The sequence below is a fragment of the Rattus norvegicus genome, chromosome 3 (genome assembly GCF_021556685.1).
Source record: "Rattus norvegicus strain SHRSP/BbbUtx chromosome 3, alternate assembly SHRSP_T2T, whole genome shotgun sequence".
NCBI lineage: Eukaryota > Metazoa > Chordata > Mammalia > Rodentia > Muridae > Rattus > Rattus norvegicus.
In genome coordinates, this window is record NC_141536.1 from 152,739,030 (window position 1) to 152,755,298 (window position 16,269).

At 44.5% G+C, this 16,269-nt stretch overlaps 2 protein-coding genes and 1 long non-coding RNA gene across 5 annotated transcripts; 2 read left to right on the plus strand and 1 right to left on the minus strand.

Annotated features, from left to right (window-relative positions):
• Positions 1-187: 187 nt before the first annotated feature.
• Svs4 (seminal vesicle secretory protein 4) lies at positions 188-2,423 on the minus strand. The gene is made up of 3 exons (NM_012662.3): positions 2,297-2,423; positions 1,538-1,836; positions 188-360 (listed from the first exon to the last, which is right to left on the minus strand). The coding sequence occupies exons 1-2, from the start codon at positions 2,370-2,372 to the stop codon at positions 1,577-1,579; spliced, it is 336 nt and encodes a 111-aa protein (NP_036794.1). The 5' UTR covers positions 2,373-2,423; the 3' UTR covers positions 188-360; positions 1,538-1,576.
• A 367-nt stretch (positions 2,424-2,790) lies between these two features.
• On the plus strand, positions 2,791-7,807 carry LOC134486476 (uncharacterized). 3 transcript variants are annotated; one of them, XR_015683960.1, is made up of 5 exons: positions 2,791-2,928; positions 5,299-5,407; positions 5,750-5,927; positions 6,982-7,094; positions 7,191-7,807. It is a non-coding gene; the product is annotated as an uncharacterized LOC134486476 (long non-coding RNA). The 3 variants fall into 3 exon arrangements; XR_015683961.1 differs by having other exon boundaries at positions 6,988-7,094; positions 7,188-7,650; XR_015683959.1 differs by having other exon boundaries at positions 7,188-7,649.
• A 5,807-nt stretch (positions 7,808-13,614) lies between these two features.
• On the plus strand, positions 13,615-15,834 carry Svs3a (seminal vesicle secretory protein 3A). Its single transcript, NM_001007605.2, is given in 3 exon segments — positions 13,615-13,709; positions 13,938-14,699; positions 15,507-15,834. Coding segments are annotated over 2 exon segments (795 nt in total). The 5' UTR covers positions 13,615-13,636; the 3' UTR covers positions 14,660-14,699; positions 15,507-15,834.
• Positions 15,835-16,269: the final 435 nt, after the last annotated feature.

Here is a 16,269-nt window from a genome sequence, read left to right on the forward strand (position 1 = left end):
TTAGCTCAGTGGTAGAGCGCTTGCCTAGCAAGTGCAAGTCCCTGGGTTCAGTCCCCAGCTCCGAAAAAAAAAAGAGAAAAAAAAAAAAAAGAAAAAAAGGTCACCGCCTTACATTTTGGAGCTTAAAGTTCTGGAATCTCATCCAACCTCTAAATGTGACAGAGCCAAGAAGTCTCGGGAGACAAAAGTTAATGATGCAGATTGTTATCTCTTTATTGGACAGAAAGTTCCTGAATGTTAGGTTTAAGAACCTCAAGACAAACAAGCATGAGAAGGAAATGCCATCCAGGGACTGCCTCTGAGACCACATGGGAGCTGCATGCTGAAGACATCACAGGCTTCATCCAGGCAATGTGGCTCCTAGGGAAGGAGAGAGAGAATAATGAGCAGGGTGAAGACCAGCCCCAGTGCCTGTGGCTGCGTGAGGGACCCACATGCGCGTGCCCCTGCTTCTTCTCGCTTGCCCCTGCTCCTTCTAGCTTGCCCCTGCTCCTTCTCGCTTGCCCCTGCTCCTTCTAGCTTGCCCCTGCTCCTTCTCGCTTGCCCCTGCTCCTTCTAGCTTGCCCCTGCTCCTTCTCGCTTGCCCCTGCTCCTTCTAGCTTGCCCCTGCTCCTTCTAGCTTGCCCCTGCTCCTTCTAGCTTGCCCCTGCTCCTTCTAGCTTGCCCCTGCTCCTTCTCGCTTGCCCCTGCTCCTTCTAGCTTGCCCCTGCTCCTTCTAGCTTGCCCCTGCTCCTTCTAGCTTGCCCCTGCTCCTTCTCGCTTGCCCCTGCTCCTTCTAGCTTGCCCCTGCTCCTTCTAGCTTGCCCCTGCTCCTTCTCGCTTGCCCCTGCTCCTTCTAGCTTGCCCCTGCTCCTTCTAGCTTGCCCCTGCTCCTTCTAGCTTGCCCCTGCTCCTTCTCGCTTGCCCCTGCTCCTTCTAGCTTGCCCCTGCTCCTTCTCGCTTGCCCCTGCTCCTTCTAGCTTGCCCTTGCTCCTTCTAGCTTGCCCCTGCTCCTTCTTTGTCTCCTCTGATTTACAAACAGGGACTTCTCTTTGTGCTCATACCTTCCTCTTATCGAGAGGGGAGAGGAATCTGATCCCCTGAACGGAATGCATATGGTCATTTAAAGAAGACCTTAACTATGAAACTTTCAACATGGTAAGAAATTAGCCTTACAGGTACCTTTCTCTGCTCTAAGAAAGGTACCTTCCTCACCTCCTCAAAGGTCTTACTCACAGCTCCCCTAGCATGGATAATAAGGATCCATCCCATAATAACCCAGGGAGTACCCATGCCCAACTTCTTTTTTTGTGGTTGTTTTGATTCAAATAATTGGTTGTTGTTGTTGTTGTTGTTGTTAGAGTCGTTCACATTACATCCCTCTTACTGCCCCCTCCCAGTCACCCCCTTCTACAATTCTTACCCCCTCCCCTTCTCCTTTTCCTCAGAGCAGGTAAGGGCCCCCTTGCATATCCCCCCTCCCTGGTACATCAAGCCTCTGCCATGCACAACTTCTAAAGCTTGGGTAGGCATCCGCCTCACTCAGGCATATCCTCACCGGCATATTGGTCCAGATGTTCAGCTGCCCGATGCACTATCAGTTGAGTACGTCTTGGGCAAACCGGCTCCTCTTTTTCTTGGCATACGAGCTCTCACCTTCCATGTTGGAGCCACCGGAACTCCTAGAGATGTGCTTGCTCCTTCTGCTACTTATCTCCTCAGAAGCTTCCTCACCAAAGGAGCCGCCCGAGACTTTGGGGCCATATGGCTTGTCTCTCACTAATTCATCAGAAGAACCCGAGGAAGGGCCCGAGGCAAAGCTCTCACTGACAACTTCTTCCGACTGTGAGTATTTTTCTGACGAGAGAAAAGCATGATCTGTTCCCTACCTGGATGTTTCTCTATAGCCCGAGGTTGTTGTAAATCAGGACACTGCAAGCAACCAGTGGCTTCTCTGTGATTAGTAACCTATCGTGTGGTGCAATTTGCCTTTTTGGCTGTCTAGAAACTCCTGGATCTTCTGTCTAGTCAGAAATAGGCTTGATGTCCGGCGACTGTCCTTGCTACTCCGCTTATACTGGACAATAAGAATCTTTGAGTTACATGACTTCCCACTGTTCCCTTAAAGTCTCCATCGCTGACGGTTGGTTCATCAATTCAGTGATACTCACACAAAAGCTCTGGTGACAGCTAGCAAAGACTAACTTCTCACCAGAAATTAGAGTCCCTAGAAAGTGACACCCTTTAGATCCCTAGAGTACCCTTTAAAGAACTCTGCCATTGTTCCTTCTCCCCCAGATCAACTCTTCCTACTCACCCTTAGTTTTTCTCCCAATGGCTCCTGTCACTAGAAGGAGGAGCAGAGAACAGAGGAACAAGCTGGTAGACTTCATCTTGCCAGAAAAGCTCTTGACTGAAGGCTGAGCTGAGTTCTTAGTTTATATATTTCCCGAGTAGGTGTCCCTGGAGTTATACAAGGCACAACCCACCTTACTTATCTGTAAATGCTGGTTTTTCCCCCTGGGCTATGCAGGGGGTATTGTCATTATCTCTTGGAATTCTACAAAAGTACATCGTATCAGAGGCCTTCTTTATACCTCCAACCCGCAGCCAATCTTTATCAACACTTGAGATCACTTTGCAGTTTCCAGCATTTCTGAAAGACATTCAGTTGAGCCTGAAGAAGACTGTCCCCTCATGTTATAAAGTAATCATGCTGTGATCACGCTTCCCACAGCATAAGTGTATGTCTCTCTCTCTGCAGTTATACACTACAAAAATACTTCCTCAGATAAATCATGTAACTTTCAGATACATCCTAGAACGCTTCTAATGCCTTCAAATAAACAAATATGTTGTACCTGACAAGTGGCACAGGGATAGAAAGACATAGAATGAAGTCAAGAAATCCAAACGAAAACCTCAATAAGACAGCTAATAAAACTTCAGGTGAGAGCCTTGCCCACAGAACGGGCCAAGTTGGGATGGGAAAGTGATGGATGGAGAGCACAGAAGGGCATTGAGTCATTCAGTAAAGCTCAGTGAATAAATGAAAACCCCGGAGAGTTTTGAGACCCTGAGAGAAGATGTAATCTCTGAGTTGCAGACCTAGGGGAAAGAGGAAAGACCAGCAGAGCAAAGGCACAGAGAACGCCTTCAGTAAAAGCATAAAAAAGTTAAAACCTAAAGAAAGAGACACCCATCTGTGCACAAGAGGCTTCATGAACCCCCGATAGAAAAGACCAGAAAAACTTCCCCGCGATGTAGTTAAAACATTAAAAAACAGACAATAAAGGGATTTAAACTGACAGAAATGCCAAGCCACTTATAAAGGCAGGCTCACTGGAATAACAGGTGGTGGAAATAACAATAACAACAGGAGTCTTTAAAGCCAGCAGGGCCAAGAAAGATCACAACTGTCAACCAGACTATTACCTACCTATTACCCAGAAAAACCTGTCTATTGAACTTGGAGGAGAAATAAAAATGTCCCATGATTTAAAACAAAAAGGTTAAAGGAATGCATGACCACTAGGCCAGCTCTACAAGAAGATACTGGCTGAGAGGAATATCTGGATCTGAAGAGTAGGCTATACACAGTAACAAGGGACAAGGAACAAATACACAGCTGCAGGACATTCCATCAACAGAGGCTAATAAAAGACCACAAAGTCAACAGAGTGACAGGAATTGATACACAGTTTTCAATCATAACTCAGAATTTTTATATTAATGGTCTCTGTTCCACAAATAAGAGACAAAGACTAGCAGAATGGGTTAGAAAACATGATCTGTCTTTCCCTCCCCCCCTTTTCCATGTAGAAAGGTTTAATGAGAGAAGAAGAGTAGAAGAGGAGAGGAGTAAAGGCTGGCCATGAGCATGTGGAGGGAAGAGAGGAGGGGAATGGGGAGAGAAGGGACAAAGGAGAAGAGGGGAAGAGGGGAAGAGCAAGATCTGTCTTTGTACTGCCACCAAGACACATACATCACCATCAAAGACAGACACCCGCTTAGGGGAAAAGTAGGGGAAAAGCACCAAACGAATTAACTAAGAAGCAAGCCTTGTAGCTAGTCTAATATACTTCAAGTTAAAACTAATCAGGAGAGATAAAGAGAGACACTTACTACTCCTTAAAGAAAAAAATCCCAGTAGTCTAAGCATTAATAAGTGGGATTTATTAATAATTACAATAATCAATAGGATCAATAATTATCAATGAATATACAGATTACAATTAATACATGGAACCTCATGAAACCAAGAAGCTTCCTTACAGTAAAGGAAACCATGACTTTGCTAGAGACAGCCTGTGGGATGAGTAAAAGTGTACCAGATACACATCTGACAGAAGCTTGATGCCTACAATAGACAATAAGCTTTATTTAAAAAAAAAAGACCTAGAGAGATAAAAGTCATGTCTTCTCTCATTTGGGGGAGTTATCTTTGAATCTTCAGATATGTGTGGTCCATTTGGAATATCCACAGAGGTCAGGAAATTATTTTGTTTGTTAACTGTGGAATAAGGACTTGAAAACGTTTTGTAATATCTCCTAGCTGTGTTTGTTCTGAGAACTGTTTATCCGACTCTTTTTCCACTTTGATGGATTAGATGATTCGGGGGCTTTTGTGCATAACTCTCTGTCTGTCTGTCTGTCTGTCTGTCTGTCTGTCTGTCTGTCTGAGAGACAAACAGCCTGAGCTTGCTCTATAGACCAACCTGGCCTCAAACTTATAGAGATCCCCCTGCCTCTGCTTCCTGAATGAATGAGCACTCTTGATCTTGCCATGTGACTTTAATACAATTAAAACTTGCTACTGCTTCAGAGACCTCCCCATTCTGCAAGCTCTCTGTATAATCTGTGCTTCCCTTTCCAGCGTGGAAACTCTCACTACATAAAACCCCCCTTTTCCCCCTGGACTTTTTGAATCTTATAACCCTTGCCTATGCCCGGCACACGTTACTTTCCCTCTATTTTCCTGTAGAGTTTTCCACGTTTCGAGTCTTATATTCAAGTCTTTGGTTGATTTTGAGTATGTTCTTGTACAGGGTGTGGGGCAATACCTCCTTTCACTTATCTACACGTAGACAGCGAATGCTGTCAAAATTATTTGCTAAAAAGCTGCCTTCAGCTAACGTGGCACCTTTGTAGACAAAACTGCAGGGGTTTATTTCTGAGTTCTCTGTCTTATTCCATTTTCTCTGGGATTTTTTTTTTAATTTGTGTGTGTGTTGCGTATCTCTCTTGCTGGTTTCGACCTTACAGTCTGTTCTGTTGTACAGTTTGACGGGGAATTGCTTGCTTTTGCTACTGTTCCAGAATTCCCATTTCAGCTCGGGATGGCTTTGGAGACTCGGGATTCATTCAAACAAGAATTTTAGGATTGCTCTCTACACTTCTGCGAAGGGTGACATGAAAATTATGACAGGTATACTGAACTTGCAGATTGCTTTTCAATAAGATGGTCGTTACCCCAGTATTAGCTCTGCTGATTAATCCGTGATCATGAAAGATCTCTCTCTCTCTCCCTCTCTCTCTCTCTCTCTGTCTCTCTCTCTCTCTGTCTCTCTCTCTGCCTCTCTCTCTCATCTCTCTCTCTCACCTCTCTCTCACCTCTCTCTCTCTCTCTCTCTCTCTCTCTCTCTCTCTCTCTCTCTCTCTCTCTCTCTCCGTCTCCTAGTATTTGGCTCAATTTCTCCAGTTGGTATTTTATTTTAATTTATTATTTTAATTTATTATTTAATCTTTTGAGTCTTTTGCCCGTACGTAGGTCCGTGCACCACATGTGTGCCTGGTACCCACAGAGACCAGAAGAAGGCATCAGACTCCCTGGAACTGAAGTTATGGATGGCTGCGAGCTGCTGTGTGGATGCTGGGAAGTGGACTCAGGACCTCTGGAAGAGCAGCCAGTGCTCCTAACCTCTGAGCCCTCTCTCCAGTCCCCTTCAGTATGTTATAATGCACACGTTCACCACACTAGGTCATCACCATTATTATTCTAATAGTGTCTCAGAGATTTTATTTTTTCAAGAGCTGTATTAGCTGCCCAATTTTGAGCAAGATGAGCAACTTTAATTTCTTTCTCAAATAATATTTGTAATCATTGAGAATTTCATGCAATGCATTTGATCATAGTTATGCCCCAAACTTCTCCCAGATCCGCCCCTCCTTTCTAACCACCCAGCTCACGTTCTCTCTTCTTTAATCCATTGAGTCCAGTGTATGTTGCCCAAATATTCTTGGGTGGGACGCCTGCCTTGGAGACTGGTCACTCGGAGCTAAAGAGCCTGACTCTTCCTCTCCTGGTTACCAATAGCTCCTTAGCTAGGGGTGGGAACATGATCCCCACCTCTCCTGCCCCATCTCTCTGAGAGTTTTGTCGGACTTGAGGGTTTTTTTTAAGTCTTATGCATGCTGCCACAAATTGCCATGAACTTGTATGTTTAACTTCCATGTTGTGTGCAGAAAACACTCTTTCCTTGTCATCACCCACCACAAATTTATACACATACATCAACATCATATACATGTACAACATATGTATTTGCATATATAATATATGCCTATGCATATACATCACATACATATACATCACATACATAGACATTTGCATATGGATATACTATACATCATATACATATACAAATTTATTTATTTATTTTATGTATATAAGTACCCTGTCGCTGTCTTCAGACATGCCAGAAGAGGGCATCGGATCCCATTACAGATGGTTGTGAGCCACCATGTGGTTGCTGGGAATTGAAATCAGGACCTCTGGAAGAGCAGTCAGTGCTCATAACCACTAAGCCGTCTCTCCAGCCCCTCACAAATTTACATTTTGACAATTCCGGACACGTGCATAGTATATTTTGATTGCATTCACCATGGTTACCTTCCCTTGTCTACTTACTCCCCTTGCAGAACCACTTCTCAGGTAGACTGCTTTTTACCTGCCATACTGTTTTTGTTCCTATTGGATAGATTTGTTTTTTATTCTGGGAGATCCAGGTTTTCAAAAGATATATGGCCCAGCGTGCCTCACATTGCTGCCCCTGCACAGCCTCTCTGGGGATATTGACACCGGAGTCACAAAATGCTCTTGATGGACAAAGAGGGTAATAACATTTCCTTGAGTGTTTTTTCACCCTTTGCTTTGCACTACGTGTAAAGTCCATCAAGGGGGACATTATCTTCTCAACGTTACTCAGCAGAACAAGCATACGCCAAGGTGGCTCAGATTCCTAAACTTCTCGACCAGGATGCAATCTACCATTAAATAGCAATGCATAACCCTATCAGCTTGATGCTGTGCTGGCTAGTGTAACGTCAACCTGACACAAGCTGGAGTCGTTTTGGAACTTCGACTGAGAAAATGACCTCATCAGATTGGCTTGTGGGCAAACCTGTGGTACATTTTGTTGAATGATAATTGCTGTGGATGTGGAAGGGTCCGGCTCTCTGTGGATGGTATCACCCTGGAGCTGGTGGTCCTGGGAAAGCAGGCTGAGCAAGTTATGAGGAGGAAGTCAGTAAGCAGCATCCCTCCATGGTTTCTGCATCAGCTCCTGCCTCCAGGTTCCTGCCCTGTTTGAGTTCCTGTCCTGATTTCCCTCTCAGTGAAGGTCTATTGCCTACAAGAGTAAGTCGAATAAACCATTTCCTCCCAAAGTTACTTCTGGTTATAGTGCTTTATCACAAAAGCAGAACCTCTTACTAAGACAGATGCCAAGCCACATCCCACAGGTCTCCTGACAATTGTAGCTTGCTGTTGTCTTCTAATTAGTATGTCTTCCAATGGAAAGTATTAAAGGAATATGATATCCAGAGTATGGTTGAAGGCACTAGCAAAAATGACTTTGGTCCAAGAAGCCATTGGTTTTTAGACTCCCATCAGGCCTTGCTCCTGCTCGTCTAAGACGCTGTGCGCATGAGCAGACGCTCTGCACGTACGCAGACGTGAGCGGATGTGAGCGGATGCTGTGCACGTCAGCAAGGACTAGAACATTTTCACCTTCACTCAGTTGTCCACTTTCTTGTCTCATTCTGGTCTCCTCTAGTCTTTGGTACCATTCTATATTTAATGGAAAAACTCAACACTGTGACGTTTTCTTGACCTGAGCTTTTTTCCTAAGTGATAGGAGTAAGGACACAGTCTCCTCTCTTGCTCTCTCCAAACCTTAATAATATTATCTATACGATAACAGGCCAGAATAGTCGTTCTGGCTGAATTTCCCAGCGCTTGAGTATGGGTATGTGGGTAACCTCAGAAAGAAGTCAGAAGCAGGAAGAGAACTGTGGAGTTGGAATATGACGGGCATGATTAAAGTCATTTAAAAGTCCCATTTGTTACTCACAGGGACTTGGTCTGTACAAGAACGTGGTGATAGAAGGAAGCAAATATTCCTACCTTCATAACTTTCGTTAAAATTTCCCCTTGGCATATACTCACTGTGTACGGTACTGGGTTATACAACATCAATTTCATACAATTATAGAATTTACTTTTAGTGTATTTACCCACAGCCTCTACCCTCACCAATCTCATATCTTTCTTTCATACCTGGATTTGCTAGGGAAAATGCATTTGGATCCTGATACCCTGTTTGAGGTCACATAGTCATTTCGGGTGGGGGGAGAACACAGACAAAGACACAAAAGAATAGAGCAAACAATGGCCAGCCTAGAGGATACTGGAGTTACATCATGTTCCATGTGCAGAGTGAGACGAGGAAGCTATCTTCCTTCCAGGAATGCTACCCCACTAGTGGGTAATCAGGCACCAACATTAAGAGATAAAGTGTGGCAGGTACCCAGTGTTCATCAGTCTTGACATCTTTCCTGGTTCCACAGCCCCACATTTCAAGCAGAACAGGCGATATGAGAAACCATCTCCTCACATCTAGGACGTAATAACTGAGTTCTAGAGAGGAGGATTATGGGTTCTCCGATTCAGCGAGTGCCCTGGGAGAGCACACAAGTTAGAACCGCCATGTTGTAGAGCTGACTTCTAAGAAAGCTCATACTTGATAAATCCAGTGTATCTGAGCTCAGAAAAATGGTCCGTAGCATGGAGGGAAACATTCCAGAGCGACCTAACAAGACCGTCAGGGGCAAGGCTAAGGAAGATGTCACTCAGTCAAAGCTCTTTTCTACCCATCTGAAAACAACCTGTTCTCACTGGGTCCCTCTTCTTTCTCATCATTTAGTTATCACAACTAATTGCCCTATTCTGATCTCAGTCTTCATGACTTCTAAAACTCCTCTCACCCTCCATAAAGGGAAGGAAGGAGTCCTATGTCAGTCTCTCCAGCATCCTTAATTTTTTGGTACTGAAACTGAATAACTGGAAAGAAGTTTTCTAAAATAGTAAACTCAGCAGGAAACCAAAGAAGATACATACTGAGGTTTTTGTGCCTGTTCTGATTAACTTATTGATTTGTGTGAACATTATTGGTCTTAAAAGATCTAGAGCTGATGTTAAATAAGTAACAGGGGTATTCATGCCTGTCTGTCCCATGCAGCATTCCTTAGTTGCCTGTAGCTCTTTGTCTAGGGTTGAGACATCGTGGTCTTTCCCCCCTTCACAGTAGTAAGTGTATTGTTGCTTTCTTTGTTTAGATCAGGTTTAGGCAGCCATGTTGGTAAGACGTTATGGGTGTGGCTTGTGACATTCCTAGGAGACACAGCCTCAAAGCAAACTGCCTGGTCCTCTGCTTCTTACAATCCTTCCACCCCATTTCCTGAAGTGATCTAGGAGTTAGGTGCAGAAGTGTGCTGTGGAGGATTCAGTTGGGACTGGGCTCCATAAGTCTGCATTTTGATTGGTTATAGTTTTCTGTAATGGCCTCCTTTAAAACAAACGATAGGAGCCTTTTGCCAAATTTTATAAACTCAGTGTTTTCTTATTCTTAGAAAAGTATTTCTCTGCTTCACTCCTTCTTTAAAAGGGGAACAAGAATACCCTTGGCAGGGAAGGGAGAGGCAAAGATTAAAACAGAGACAGAAGGAACACCCATTCAGAGCCTGCCCCACATGTGGCCCATACATATACAGCCACCCAGTTAGACAAGATGGATGAAGCAAAGAAGTGCAGGCCGACAGGAGCCGGATGTAGATCTCTCCTGAGAGACACAGCCGGAATACAGCAAATACAGAGGAGAATGCCAGCAGCAAACCACTGAACTGAGAATAGGACCCCCATTGAAGGAATCAGAGAAAGAACTGAAAGAGCTCGAAGGGGCTCGAGACCCCATATGTACAACAATGTCAAGCAACCAGAGCTTCCAGGGACTAAGCCACTACCTAAAGACTATACATGGACTGACCCTGGACTCTGACCTCATAGGTAGCAATGAATATCCTAGTAAGAGCACCAGTGGAAGGGGAAGCCCTGGGTCCTGCTAAGACTGAACCCCCAGTGAACTAGATTGTTGGGGGGAGGGCGGCAATGGGGGGAGGGTGGGGAGGGGAACACACATAAAGAAGGGGAGGGGAAGGAGCTAGGGGGATGTTGGCCTGGAAACCGGGAAAGGGAATAACACTCGAAATGTAAATAAGAAATACTCAAGTTAATTTTAAAAAAAAGAAAGAAAGAAAAGTATTTCTCGGAAATTTAAAAAAAAACTTTAATTCTAGAGCTTCTGGGCTCTGCGTGTCCTTGTGAAAGTTAATCTCACAGTACAACTTCTCAAAACTGTCCCGTGTAACACCAAGAAAAACAAATAAAACCCCATGAACTTCATTCTTTACACAGAATAAGAAATCTGAGACTTGGGGCTGGGGGGACGTTAAATTCTGTGTACAAAAATACCAACAAAATTTGAATGCAGATAATTCTTTATCCAGATCACTTCCTTTTGAGAATAGAGTAGGACCCAGACACAGGTATGCAAATTAAGAGACTAGAAAAAGAAGAGCTAGAGTGGAATCAGCCTCGTTCCTAGTTGGTGGTGGGGAGCATGAAGTCTGAAGTGACCAGGACAGTCCTGCTAGATCACAGCAGGAGTGGGAGCTCAACAGGTCCAGGCAAGGGGCATCCCATGTGTGTCCAGAAGTCCTGGCATCCCAAGGTTGCCCTGCCGTGCAGCTCTGACAGATAATGGTTAACATTGCTACCCTGACACTAACTAATGTCACATTGCTCTCTGTATAATGAGTCAGTTCTTCCCCAATGTTTTTGATCTCGGAATCCCATCCAAAATGCCTATTACATGGAGCTGTCACATTTCTCTTTGCCTGAGAATGGGCCTTTTATACACATCTTAAAAAATTAATTCTTGGTGAATCACATGCATTATATTTTGATCCTGTTTACTCTTTCCCTACTCTGCACAGATGAACCAACCATTCCTTAGTCACTCAAATTTGTGCCTTCATTTGATATATTTAAACATTTCGTGAGTTTCACGCATAAATACTGTTTTTACATCATTTCCACGTATCCCCTAGTTCCTCCTATGTCTCACTTATTCTTCAAATTCATAACCTCCCCTTTAATTATCATTGTTACATATGTCTATGTTGCATATGTATGATACATGTTATAGAACATGTATTATTATAGGTGTGTGTGCATATGAACACAACATCCTGAATCCATTTAGTACTGGCCTTATTGATAAAGATTTGGAGCTGGTGTGTTTGCAACTGGATAACCTATTAGGGGTCTTGTCTCTGGAGAACACCAGTGCTCCTTTTCGCAACAACCATTCATTTCCTACAGCACCACGCATATGTAGGGAGGGCATTCTGAGTCATTACCGAATTCGTGGTGGTTCATACTATACCATAACATATTCTGTATAAGTTGGGGGCTTGGGTGCCTCAAAAGTCAGTTCTCAGTGTTGGGGTTACATTCACATTACAACCTTGCCTTCTTTGGGTACCCAAGCCATTGCGTGCCCCAATGAAATTCAGGATGTGAATGTGGCAAGTTCCCACTCACTCTAGAAGACTTTCACCCAAAACAAAAACCAACCAGGTCATGGGATGACAGCAGAGAATGTCAGAGAGGGGAAAGTGAACAGAGCAAGAAGTCTGCACTGACACTGAGGTTAAGGACTGTCATCTTTTGCTCAAGGGGTTAAATGCAAACATTGGTTATTGACCACTTAAATGAACCATGTCCTAAACTCAGTCTTCCACAAGTAAATTCAACACAGAAGAGTTCCTCGTGGCACATTCTCAAGGGAAGTACATGGAATACTGGAGAAGTAAGCAAGAAAAGGAAGCAATTGGACTTTTTGGTAATGTCAAATCTTGTGACTGGCATCTCTATGGTGAGTTATCTTCAGGCGTGGGAGGAAGAGATAAGATTAGGAGGACCTCAGAGCTCCTAGATTAAAACCTAGAAAAAACATCCTCATGTTCTGCTGAATGGCTTAGTGCATGTAGCCATGTTCTTCCTTTGAAGCTTTACCTTAACCCCTTCCACACACCATTCTTCAAGGCAAACTAACATTTGGAGATGGAATGACCTAAAATACATTTTCACCTGCCTTCTGTTGCATCCCCTGAAGGGCTGGGTTGAGTGCATCAGGCTTTCTGCAGAGATGCTTGACTCCTCTGTGCTCTCCCTACACCACTGTCTGCCTGGGAAGCTGAGGCCTGTCTCATGAACCTCTCAGTCTTCTCACAGATACAGGGAACATTATGAGTCCAGGAAGTGGACAAGCTCCCACTGCATCCAGTCTCAGTGTGTTCCCAACACTCCTCTACCAACACATTCACCAGGGAGGGCAGACATCAGCACGGACTGGGGGAAGGTGTTTCTCATCTGCAGAAGAGTTCTCCTTCATTAAGCAGGCAATGTGGATTTTAGATGATTTCAGGAAAATAATGTAATGAGGAAGCCAGTTTCCTTTCTCCATGTTCCAACAGTCATCCTGTCTCCAGCCAAACATGGTAAATATCTCCCATACTGGAACATCCCTCTGCAGCTCCCCTCACTCTTGAGCTGCAGCCCCAGTGCTGACTCCTGAATCTATAGACCTCGGAGCCCTCTTGAGCATGTCTCTGCTGCTCTCCAGCCTGCAGATGAGGGCCACATACTGCATTCAGAGTCTCTCATCAAAGCTACTAGTGACAGGAAACACTGGAGGATTCTCACACAGGGCAGTAGTAGGGTTAAGGTTAGGCATTTTAGAGTTACTTTTATGCAGGTGTACCTCCATTATTTTTAAAATTTTCTTTCAATTCCAGAAATTCACTGTTATCCTGTTTCCCTCTCACCCGAAACAGATCTGCATACATCTCATTTGAAAAGAAGAAAAGCACAAATTATATTTTTGATACAGCGTGAAGCTCAGGACGCTGTTGACAAGACCCCACATTGAACTTCTAAGCCTTGGACAGGCCCTGGTTCTTTCTGTGATCTCAGCCTTGGATTTCTCCTGGAAACATCATGTGATGATCTTGGGGTGATGATAATGGTTTAAAGGTCTTCTGAGACATGTGGGGGTAAGACAAATCTCCGACATCATGTATCTCTCCTCTCTAGGAATGTTTACACCATCTCCTACTGAGAAAAAGGGAGAAGCCAGCAGGCCAGATAAGTAAGGATAGGTAATGCCTTTTGTGACTTCAGCCACATTTCTGCACCCAGTGCATATAAATGAGGAGATCAGCTGAGCTCTCAGTGGAGGCCCTTCCTGGTAAGATGAAGTCCATCTTCTTCAGCCTTTCTCTGCTCCTCCTTCTGGAGAAGCAAGCAGCCGGGATAGGAATCTATGGTGAGTGCAGGGAGCCTCCTGGCAGAGAGGCGCTCAGGGAGAATGTCCATGAGGGTGTTCTGGCAGTGAGGAGAACCCTCCATGGGGTGATCTTCTTGATGGACTCTGAGTCTTCTCCACCCACATCCACATGCCTGTGGGAACGTCAGTGGGTTGATGGGGGAAATTCTGGGATAGACCTGAAAGGGAGCAGAAAACTTAACTCAGATTCTTGTTATCCATTACCAGGTGGGACAAAAGGACACTTTCTAGTAAAAACATCCCCACTCGTATTTATCGATAAAGGCCAGTTCCTCTATGGACACAGAGAAGAACAGGAAGAGGCCCCTGAAGAAAGCATCCTTGTGCAAACTAAGCACCATGTATATAGCCAGGATGCTGACGCTGACACGGCAGAGGCTCACGGATCACAAAAGCAGACAGGTTTGAAGGAAGACATAGTGTGTGATGAAGAAGATGAGCTTGCCCAACAAAAGTCCCAGCTGAAATCCCAGTCACAAATAAAATCCCAAACCCAAGTAAAATCCCATGAAGCCCAAGTGAAGTCCCAAACAGGGCAGCTAAAGACCGCGGGGCAGGTGAAATCACAAACCAAGCTGAAATCCCACGGAGCTTCTCTGAAGTTCTACAAAGCACCACTACATCTCCAGAAAGACGTTTCTCAGCAGCAAATCAAGGGCAAAGGATATGACCTGCATCAAGACCTGCCCCAAGTGCGCCAACAACATGCAAACGTTCACAGACTCAAAAGAAAGCTTGGCCAGTCCAGTAAAACAGTAGCATTCTTACCCATTAGACACCGCTTCCAACCCTATCATGGGTACTTTACGCAATTCCAAGAGCATCTACATGGCAGTGTTCATCACACAAAATCTTTCCACCATGGTCCGGGAATGTGCTACTGTCCAAATGGAGGCTTAATGCTATACCAAGGCATCTTCACTGAATAACACATTCGTTAATCTCTCAAGAATTAAAACACGTGTAGAGGTAAGTATCTTTGCAAACAGAAGAGCTGTCTACCTCAGTGTTTCTAGGTGGTGCATGGTGGAGTCCCTGGACCCACATGGGATTGTAGCAATACCTATAGCAATGGAGTTGCTGAGTTGACACTTTATGGAGTTGAGCTCCATCCCCTGCTCAACAACGGAAGTACCTGGTAGAGGCAGAGAAAGCTACCTGGGCCATCAGTGTGTCTCAAATCCCTCTCCTTAGTGAGTGTTTGCTACAGGTTGATTTTGCACAGATGTAGCTATTAATTCTTTGAACATCACCACTTTACAATCAGTAAGTTTAAGATGCATTTTGGTAACTTCTTATGCTTTGGATTCACAAGGCTCAGTTACAAAGCGTTATTGGTTTTGTTTCCCATTGCACTTCATGATTTTCAATGCCCTTTAGGGTTCACTTATACTTTGGAGACCAGGGACCCTTAAGGTTTTGTGGCATCTTTCTGAATACAGAAGATAAATGAGCCCCAAGAACCATCCTTGTTTGTGATGCAGGGGCTGTGAGAAGTGGGGCTCCAGGGTGCTGGAGAATCATTTACAGGGGTTGCTTGCTTTGTCAGGAGAGAAGTCTGAAGCCTGGGGCGTAAAGGGGGTGCTGCCTTCATGCTTGCATTAAGGGACACTTCATGTGAAGAGACGGCAAGCAACAGAACTGTGGGTCCAGTGGTCAGTAGTGGCCAGTACCCCAAATGGCTGCAAATTGATCAAACAGAGAAGGAACTTGGTCACACTTGTCTTTTGCTAGCCCTCACTCACCTGTGTTGTCATCTATGTCCTCTCTCCATAGGAGTCACCTGACCTGTGTGGACTGTGCGGTTCTTAAGATGCTGACTGCCGTGTGGTCCTCAACACCTTGCACGGATGCCATGACCCACTCACACATTCCTTCCAGAGACTTTCTAAAGTTGGAGCAACCTCACGCAGGTGCTCTCCAATAAACAGAGCCTTCCCGACACCACTTTCCTTTGACTGTCAAAATCTCCAAGTTCCTATTGGCTTTGGTGCTTGGATGGCATCTTTTCAAGTAATAAACTCAAATTGAAAGAACAGAACACTCTTGTAGAGTTACACAGAATAGAAAACAAGTGTTTCCCAATAAAGACATTGTTTTGGCATCCATTGCTTCTTAGTTTGTTTATATATTTTGGTTGTGTATATATGGATGTGTGTGTGTGTGTGTGTGTGTGTGTGTGTGTGTGTGTGTGCGTGTGTGTCCATTCATGCCAGGGCATGCCTATGGAGTTCAGCAGATAACTTTTGGGAGTAGGTTTCTTCCCTCTTCCATGGGGCACAGAGATTGAACTCAGGACATCAGGCACTAAGAGTTTCTGTCCTTTCTCACTAAGGCCCCTATTCAAGCATGCTTTACTCTTATCTATTTAGATCCTTTGGTTCCTACAAGCTTAAGGTTTTGGGGGGCATTACTTCTGAGTGATATTTCAATCATGAATAGTAGCAATCACCGTCCTATATCTAGATCTCTTTCTAGAAATGCAACATGGAAAGAAGAGACGAGCTTTCCCATTACCCTGTGCACATACTGAGCACAT